Source organism: Diospyros lotus, chromosome 5, assembly GCF_014633365.1.
Source record: "Diospyros lotus cultivar Yz01 chromosome 5, ASM1463336v1, whole genome shotgun sequence".
Taxonomy (NCBI): domain Eukaryota; kingdom Viridiplantae; phylum Streptophyta; class Magnoliopsida; order Ericales; family Ebenaceae; genus Diospyros; species Diospyros lotus.
This window is the reverse complement of record NC_068342.1, coordinates 993,760-1,003,307: the sequence shown is the minus strand read 5'-3', so window position 1 is coordinate 1,003,307 and position 9,548 is coordinate 993,760. Positions and strand designations below refer to the sequence as shown.

Sequence of the window (9,548 nt, the reverse complement as noted above, 5' to 3'; positions counted from 1 at the left end):
ACCGACTCTTTATTTATTTTAAAAAAATTATTATATCATAAAAAAATTATATCAAACACGTTAAACTTAATATATAAATATCACATTTAATTATTTAATAATTAAAAAATGATATTTGATCCAAAAAATAACAAATTTAATTAAAAATACCTAAATTTTATTTAAAATTTTCATAAAAGACCTAAAATTTTCAAAATAAAATCTAAATTTAGTAAAAATACCTAAAAATTTCATAAAAAAATACCTTCTTGAATGGACTAGATAATAAATTGATTATATTTATAATTATTTAATCAACTAATAAAATTATTTAGATGTTAAAAATAATATATCATAAATATATTTATTATTGTTTAATTATTAATCTATGATTAGTAGATATGTTTAAATTTTAATATAAATTAAAAAATTAAAACTCGATCTAACCCTCAATCCACATTTTTACTTCAATCGATCTTTTTAATATTATTTTGAATTGGTCAGAAGCTATAAATTAATTAAAAATAAATAATATTATTTATTGTATATAAATAATAATATAATATACTATTAAAGGGTAAACTAATTAATTTATGTTTATTTTTTATGAATTTTTTTGTTTATATAATATATATATATAAATATATATGTATATTTTTAAAAATATATATATATTAAAAAAATTTATTTAAAATATGATCAAAGAATCTTAACTCTAATTAATTATGATTCAATTTAATCTGAATTGAATAAGCACTTTAATAGTTAACATTACCCTTAAATATTTTTTAAATTATGAAAAAATGTATTTATGATATTTTTTTAATATTATAAATGATCTTAAAATATTTTTTAAATTAAAAATATTTAAAAAAGGCCGAAGCCTATCATAAGTTATAAATGCATATAATAACACATACTGCATATTAATAAGACCCATCGACTCTTTGCTTTTACTCAAATAGAATATACTATCAATTTTGAATTTAGTTCGATTCAAATGAATTAAACACCTTTTTAAGGATAAACCCAAACTATAGTGTTTAGAGTTAGGGGGTGATAAAGTGTAATTTACTCTAAAATGGATGGAGTTCTAACCAGTAACCACCCTCCAGCATCACGCGCGTGCCACGTGAATCAAACCACTAATCATCTCATCGCTATCCAACCAAAAGTATACGTAGCGCTCATGGAAGCCAGCCAAAGCCACTACATTTCCATGGCTTTATCTTCTCACCTTGCCAGCACAATCCTCTCCGCCACTACCCATTCTTCTTCTTCCTCACACTCTCCCCCTAAAGTCCCTAATTCTCAGCATTGTTCTTCACTGAATACCCTCTCTTTTCAGGCCAAACCCACCGCCCAACACATCCCCAGCCTCTCTGCCGGCGCCTCTCTCCGCCACAAATGGAGAACCAATGTCTCTTTCTTCACCTCCTTTCTGAGCAAGCCCAGAGATGCCAAACCCATCAAAGAGGAGCTTCTCGAGGCCATTTCACCCCTTGATCGAGGTGCAGATGCCACCCCCGAAGATCAGCAGAGGATCGATCAGGTAGAAGGTTTCTTCCCTCTTGTTGATTTTTCCCTTTCCCTTTTGTTCCTAAACCTCAATGTATTTGAAGTGATCAAATGCATGGGTGATGAAATCCACGGGATCCCTTTATTATTTTTCTTTTTCTTTTTTTGGTGCGTGGGGTGAGGATGCCACGACTGCGGATTTTGAGTATATTATTGGAAGTTGTGGACACTTTAACTAGCACTTTTGGCTAAGAATGCGTGATGTTACAAGTAGCATTGATCCAACTGAGAATCACTTTGGAGTGGGTGTGGACAATATATGGTCAAGCAGTGGCGGAGTCAGGAGCTTGGGTAAGGGGCATTACTTAATCGGCCCTCCATCTTTTTTATTTCAGGGGGCAAGTGTTTGGGGAATAATAATATCAAGGGAAGGGCTTTTAGAAGTTGAAGGGGGGGGCAATTGTGCACCTTTAATTGTATGTAGTTCAGCCCCTGTGGTCAAGAAAGTGTTTCAGACTAACTCATAAGTCAATCTTTAAGTTAATACTTTTGGGCGAGGACACGTGGTTTTACATGAGAAGGAGGGTTGTGGCTTATGCAATCTTTTGGTTGGTTGAAAAAAAAAAACTGAAAGAAAAAAGAAATTCCAAATTTTGCTGTCCTTTTGTGTTACAAAAGAGGGTTGTGGCTTATGCAATCCCCCTGTGTGTCTCATCCCCGCTGAGGCGCAGCGCCATGCTCGAGGAGCTGTCTAGGGCCACAAGGCGCGCGCCTCATGCAAAGTGAAAGGAACAAGGCGCATGAGGCACATGCCTTGAATATAAAAGTGTACTAAAACCACATTTTTTGTCCATTTGTCATCTTAGATCTTGTTTCTTGTTGATTTGAGTACATATTCTTGTATATTGGTGATAAATGAACCTAACAGTGTAAGTGTGAGGTTTGTTGTCCTACTCACATGAGAACTACTCATATCTACATTTTGCTTCATTCTTCTAATTTCTTTTGCAATATAGAGGAAATTAATTCTTTGCTACAATTGTTTTTCACTGTGTTTTCTACTCTTTTTTTTTCTCTCTTCTAATTTATGTTGCAATTTAGAAGAAATTAATTGCTAAGAAACAAATGTTTTAATCGTGTGCTCTATTGATTGTTTCCCTCTCTTCTAATTTATTTTGCAATTTAAAATAAACGAATTGTTTTCTTTTAACTGTTTTTACTGTGTGTTCTGTTGTAATTTTTTTTTCTTTTGCAATTAGAAGAAACTAATTGTTTTATTGTAATTGTTTCTTGTTGTGTGTTTTGCTATAAATTTTTCTTTCATCTAATCTCTTTTCCAATTAGAAAAAACTACTTGCAAAAGAAACTAATTGTCTTTCTACAATAGTATTAGTTGTTATTATAGGGTTGGTTATTTGTCATTTATGATTTTATGAGTTTGCATCTAACTCCTTATGGGTACATATTGAAAAGAATAGTGTTTTAAGTATTTTATAAGCATTGTGAATAAATGTGCGCCTCATGTGTTTGAGGCTTGCACCTCACCCCTAGGCCCCAAGCACTAATTTGTGCTTTGGTGCACCTTGCACCTTTGACAACTATGACAAGAACAACAAATCAAACTTTAATCCTACTAGATGGGGTCAGAAACATGGGTTCTGCTCAGCCAATCATCCTTTAGAGTCATTTTATATTATCCAAAGAAAAACTCTTTTTTATTTCCTGAAATTTGGGGTGTTCTGAATGAAATTTCACAAGGCAATTATAGAAATACTTCACAACAGGCTCCTAGAATTGTATCATTCCTGAGTTTTGATGTTTCAATAATTCCTGTTCTCTAACCAATCACACAACACATTTTCTTTTTGATGTGTCACCAAACATTATAATGCATGATATAGCTTCTACTGTAAACCTGGGCACTAGAATATGAATTTCAATATGCTCTTGTTCTTGGCAATGCAAAAGCTTGTAGTAGGGCCATTTTTGTTGAACACTGCTCTGCAATGAATGAACTCAGTTATTGAGGTTTATTGGATCTTGTTTTTTCCTCTCTTTTGGAACTTATTCTTGCTTAGATTGCACGCAAACTTGAAGCGGCCAATCCAACAAAGGAACCTCTAAAATCTGATTTGCTAAATGGGAAATGGGAACTTATATACACAACTTCACAATCAATTTTGCAAACCCAGGTATGCAATTGTTTCTGTTAGTTATTCACGTATTTTACTTTTTTCAGTGTCTCAACTTTTGTTCATTTGACATGCTTCATGCAGTGTCTATGCAGATTTTTAGTGCGGCTAGATTGCTATATATTTTATGCATACTTTTCTTCCAGATGTTAGAAATGTCGAGAGGATTTATAGGTTTTGTGGGTTGTTTTTGATTGTTCAGTTTAACATTCTTTGACTGACTATTTTTCTTACTAGTTTTATTTGGTAGCTTTAATGTTTAGTTATATTTTTATGGTATTTTTTTAATTGTCTTGAGTTACCATGTACAGTGTCATCTGACTTAAGAGTATGATTTATTTACATCGAAGTGAGTGTAGACATACTTTACTATTTTCCTCATTTGTTTGTTTGTTCAATGTTGTTATCAAGAATCAGTATTATTCAATTCCCCTTCATTTTTCAAAAGCTGCTGAATAATTTCATAGCTGCAATATGGACTTCCTTTTTTTTTTTTTATTGCGTCATATTTTATTTTACTTATAAACCAGCATCATGGCAGAGACCCAAATTCCTAAGATCAAGGACAAACTACCAGGCAATCAATGTGGATACATTAAGAGCTCAAAATATGGAATCTTGGCCATTCTTCAACCAGGTACTGAGTTAAACATTCTATTGTTTAACCCTTTTCTGGTGACCCTTTTGCACTAAATGATCAGCTTCAAGAGTAAGTTCAAGGATGGGGGGTTTTCCAAGGTATTTTCCCTATGTTATTGATGCAACCTTGAGTTTAAGTTTTGCCACCTCCTACCCAATGCAGTCAGCATTCTTATCGTCTATTTTTATGGGGCATGTGTCTTTAACCATGGAATTACATCTTTAGATTATCAGCCTTTACATCTGCAGTTTTAGAGAAAAAGCAAAAGGAACATTTTCTACGTAATGGGAGCTGCAATTAATGCAAACTATTGGAATTGGAAAATTGTAGTGTTGCCTAACATCATAAAGGTTTTGATGACTCTTCTTCTTCTTCGCTGTTATTAGGCAGTATAAAATAAGGTTTCTAAATGCAGAACTATATCCTAGGTCTTTGATATGACAACATGTCACTTCAGCAGATATATGCTATGTGCCATTTTTAGTTTTTATTCTATAAGAAGTTTATAGTTTTTTGTTCTGTTCTTGGCTTTCCTCATTTCCATTTACTAGTGTTTTGTAATTGACCTTGACCAGTTTTGGGGTTTTGCTTTTTATCTACAAGGCCGAAATCTTGTTCTCATCTTTGAGGTTGACAACAAAATTTTTGTTGCTTTGCACTTCTGATCTCATGTTCACTGTTACAAAAGAAGAAGAAAAAGAAAGAAATATATTTTGTACTTTCTCAACTGTTGTACCTATTGTTAAACAATGATGTTTGTCACCCCATTATCTTGCCATTAATTCTTTGCACTTGTAGGTAACTGCAGATTTAACACCTCTGAATGCAAGAAAGGTGGCCGTAAAATTTGACTTTTTCAAAATTGGAGGCCTGGTAAGTTTTCTCCTCGTCACAAATCAATAATGGTATCCAATCTGTTGATTAAACACTTTTGATGCTCTCGTATAATGAAGAAAAAAAGAAGAAACTTATCGTTGTGGGCCTAGAAAAAGTTTGTCACTATTGCACCTTGAGGTTAATGCATACTAATTGTGTATACATATGTGAGCCCGAAGAATATTACATATTAGTCCTCTGTTACAAGGGGAATTTGATGTCTTTCGCTGATTCCATGCATTCAAAAAATACCATTAACCTAAAACTAACGTAGGTGCACAGCTTTCTTGCCTGCTTGGTTAACATAAGCCCCTTCACTACTCCATGATAGTCATAAGCTTGTCCATGTGCCAATCTCGTGAGGCCACATCTCGACAAATAAGACAGCCCTAAGTTTCTCCTTCCTTCCTTCTCTGATTCAGTGCAAGGACCAATATATGCAGAGTTTTATTCTATTCTTGAGTTTAAGTGCTTTGGGACATCTTTCTGGAAGGCTCCACGGTATCTCCCTTCGGCATGGTTGGTCCCTCCCTCGGTTACTAGAGGGATTAGTGTAGGCAGCCAACTGTTTCTTACACCCACTTGATCATGTTTTCTTGCCACTCCCAAGGTGAAGCGGCCAGTCTTATAAACGAAAGTAGAGAGAAAATTTGTTTCAATTTACTTGTTCAATTCAACCTGTCAAAGCAAGGAACCACCTGTTCGAACTCTATGGCCTAAGAAGCACAGCTGCACGTGTCGTAACCCGCCGGGTCATATGATACTGATCATTTAGATACTGGGGCAATCATCTGGCACCTTCCTTTCACAACGCGATTGAATGTGACGAGCCACATAGCTATAAAGCACATTTTGGTGAGCAATGCAACGTCTGTTCAGAACTCATCTTATCTAGTGTATCGGGTTCATTTCTTTTCAAAAGAAATTTTACTCATATGGCTTCTAGTACCCGAAATGGAGATCTCTCACAAGATCTTCCATACATGAGCTAACTTGTGGAACACTTTCTAGTATCTGTCTATGAACTTACTGCACATGCACAATTCATTACCTTGTGATGTACAGATACCTGTTAAAGCTCCCGAACGAGCTCGAGGTGAGCTAGAGATTACCTACTTGGATGAAGAGTTGCGGTAAGTTGTCCCTTGCAGTTATTTTTTCTGTCATAACATTGCTTTGATTCGATTCGATTATGAAGAGTTGCGGTCAGTTGTCCCTTGCAGTTATTTTTTCTGTGAGAACATTGCTTTGATTCAATTCGATTCGATTCAATTCGATTACTCGTTTATGTTGCAAGTTTGTCCTTTGACAGAGTATCGAGAGGCGACAAAGGGAACTTGTTTGTCTTGAAGATGATAGACCCTTCTTATAGGGTTCCAGTTTGATTGTTGATGCCAGCACCATAGCAAACTCAGTGAAGCTTGCAGGCTGCTTCTAGTGAATTATACAATACAATACAACACATCACATCTTCTTGTCCCGTATCTTCTCCCATCTGTGGCTTTTATGTGTAAAGTTTTGATTCTCTTTTGTATCAGTGACTTACTGTAATTTCATAATGGCAATTAGCTTTTGAATTATATACATGGTTATCCAAATGTTTAATTCGATTATGTGACTTTAGTTTCGAGAATTCTAGTGGAATATCTTCTTCCATATCTATATATAAAGTTAAAAAAAAAAGTGAAAATTCATTAGGTAACGTTTGAAATAAGTAATTATTTAAATTTTAATTTTTTAGATAAGGTTTTAAACAAAATATGTATTGATATAGTGGTGACATTATTTCTTAAGATAGTCATTGTTTAGAGATAGTAAGTTTAAATATTGTTAACTCAATTAATTTTTATTTTTTAAGCAAGATACAATATTAGGGGTGAGCGAGTATTCAGTTGGTTTAGTATTTACTCAAATTAAATAGATCGAATTTATTTTAAAAATCAAACCGAACTGAGAGAATAAATGGTTTAACAAATAAATTAAATTTTTGAAAAGAACCAAGCCAACAGTAAAATAAAAAAAAAACCAATAAAATTGAAAAATAAAGCCACTTTTTGACATTTCGATCAGTTCAATTTTTTTTTTTAATACAAAGATCAAACGAAATCGAAATAACTAAAATACTCAAACTTTAAAACTGAATCAGACCAATTTACAACTTGAATTGAACTAAATAAACAATCTTGTTTAGTTTAATTCGGTTAGTTCAGTTTAATTGAGATGTTTGTTTGTCTTTATATAACACCAAAATTTAATGCTTGCTTATATAAAAGTAAGTATAGATTATTAATTATAATTTTACATCGTGACAACTAAAAATGTTTAAAGTTCAGTTTAAAAAATTAAACTAGATCAAAAAATTATGTCTTGTTTGAGAGACCGAATAAGTTTGGTCCAACAAAATTAAAAAATTGATTTTTGATTTGATCCAATCTCAACTTTGGACTGAATATTAAATAAATTACTATATATTAATATACATGCATATATATGTAAATACATACAAATATTGTTATATTTATAATAGTATTTATCACTATAAATTTGTATTTACAGTACTATTTGCAATATCTCAATTAAATCAAAATAATTGAACGAAATTAATCGAAATAGCTAAATTAAATTAGTCAAAATTGTATGTTTGATTCAATTCAAGTTATGGGTCAATTTGGTTCACTTTACAACTTTGATTATTTCGATTATTTTACTTTGTTTCAAACTTTGTATAGAAAAAACTAAAATAATCGAAGTAATTAAAATGTAAAAAATGTTATTTTTTGATCAAATAAGTTTTTCAATTTTTTTTTTTATGTTTTTAAAATCTGTTCCAGTTATTTTTTGAATAAGTATGGTCTATTTCAGAATGTTCACTCCCAGTACATCAATTTTAGTCGGAAAGAATGAAAAAAAAAAGAAAATTGTCACAAAAATAATTTCCGTTGCCGGGAATCGAACCCGGGTCTCCTGGGTGAAAGCCAGATATCCTAACCGCTGGACGACAACGGATTTGTTTCCATTGGCATAATTAATATTTGTAATGATAAAGTGTTATTACAAGGCAGAAAGGCAGAAGTCATTAATTTATCAAAAAATTAAAAATGGACATTATAATAAAAATTTAAAAATGGATTATTTTGGTTTAATACAATTTTTGTTCACCCCTGACTGATGCTAACACTTTTTTAATTATAAATTCATTTAATTAGTCAGCAATTTTTTTTTAAAATTAGCCAAGACACTATCTCATGATTAATTAAAAACAAACTAATTAAACAAAATTTTAAACTTATAAAATATTCGGCCAAAATGATGAAAGTTGAAAGGTGTGTGCCAAATTTATCCGAACATAAAGGGGTGCGTACACACGCGGTGCAACTCAGCCGGGGAGAAGCCATGGAGACGAAGAGCGAGACTACGAGGACTAAACCGCTGGCTGTATTCATGGCATTCGGCACAAAAGGCGACGTCTATCCTATCGCTGTAACGACTCTGTCTGTCTGTCTGTCTGTCTGTCTCTCTCTCTCTATATATATATAAGTACACACACACACTCTACTGATGCTCTATGGGTATGAGTTGTTATGCGAATTTTGATAGTTAATAGTGTTACCGATTCCCTAAATAGTTGGATAATGAGTCTATGCTGATGTTGGATCTTCTCTATACAATTAGATGGTATCTACGAGGAGTGACCAGTTGAATGAATGGTTAATTGGAAATTGCAATTAAATTTGCTTCAAATGCAATTGGCTTTCTTGAGTGTTGTAGAAGTGCCGATTTTCAAGTATAGGGAACTAAGGTGCTACAGTTATGCAAGTCTTGACGAACAATTAAGTTTGAATTTGATTTGGGATTGACATAGTAATCACAATTTTCATTTTCAACCAACACAGAGTGGGCCAGTAGTAGATAGCACGCGATGTCACGTTCTTGATGTCCTTAATATGGTCACAGTGTGAAGGGAAACATCTTTAATGTATAAAATAATTTGATCAAGGTAGACTCTGTTTTCTAAATGGTGGATCGTAGCTAACCCTAATTGGTACATATTTTTCTATTTCACTTAGATTATTTGTTCATATAGTTGATTTTCTCTCAGAATCAATATGTTTACAAGTATTGCTCCATTTGTAAGATGCAAGTATTGCATGCAAACTCATCATTAATGTGCAAGGGATGAACAAACGAACCCAAAGCTTGTTTCTCTAACCTATCAACATAATCTATTCTTACGAAAGTGTAAACTGCATTGAGGTATGATGATTGAATGAATGTGCTAATTTTACGTGACTGAAATATAACTAATAAATGGACTGAAATTAACCTTTTTTCAAGTTCAGTTC

The 9,548-nt window shown here is 32.8% G+C and overlaps 2 protein-coding genes and 1 non-coding gene across 9 annotated transcripts in view; 2 read left to right on the top strand and 1 right to left on the bottom strand.

The window, feature by feature from the left end:
• Positions 1-1,138: 1,138 nt before the first annotated feature.
• Positions 1,139-6,785, top strand: LOC127802597 (probable plastid-lipid-associated protein 4, chloroplastic). Its single transcript, XM_052338495.1, has 6 exons — positions 1,139-1,531; positions 3,576-3,689; positions 4,231-4,326; positions 5,128-5,202; positions 6,271-6,338; positions 6,518-6,785. Exons 1-6 carry the CDS (start codon positions 1,169-1,171, stop codon positions 6,588-6,590), a joined length of 789 nt encoding a protein of 262 aa, XP_052194455.1. The 5' UTR covers positions 1,139-1,168; the 3' UTR covers positions 6,591-6,785.
• A 1,354-nt stretch (positions 6,786-8,139) lies between these two features.
• TRNAE-UUC (transfer RNA glutamic acid (anticodon UUC)) lies at positions 8,140-8,211 on the bottom strand. The gene has a single exon. It is a non-coding gene; the product is annotated as a tRNA-Glu (tRNA).
• Positions 8,212-8,542: 331 nt separating this feature from the next.
• LOC127801675 (sterol 3-beta-glucosyltransferase UGT80B1) overlaps positions 8,543-9,548 on the top strand; it is a 42,852-nt gene continuing 41,846 nt past the window's right edge. For 3 of the 7 annotated variants that reach the window (XM_052336999.1, XM_052337000.1, XM_052336998.1), the window contains exon 1: positions 8,564-8,700. In XM_052336999.1, coding sequence (XP_052192959.1) covers positions 8,599-8,700 — 102 coding nt within the window. In that variant the 5' untranslated portion in view covers positions 8,564-8,598. Of the gene's footprint in view, positions 8,705-9,548 lie in introns of all 7 variants that reach the window. The other 4 variants (XM_052337002.1, XM_052337004.1, XM_052337001.1 and 1 more) reach the window with 4 other exon arrangements.

Coding starts and splice junctions, on each gene's coding strand:
- LOC127802597 (XM_052338495.1), top strand. CDS start 1,169: ATGGAAGCCAGCCAAAGCCACTACATTTCCATGGCTTTATCTTCTCAC. Junction 4,327..5,127: donor CTTGGCCATTCTTCAACCAG/GTACTGAGTTAA, acceptor TTGCACTTGTAG/GTAACTGCAGATTTAACACC. Junction 5,203..6,270: donor TTTTCAAAATTGGAGGCCTG/GTAAGTTTTCTC, acceptor TGTGATGTACAG/ATACCTGTTAAAGCTCCCGA.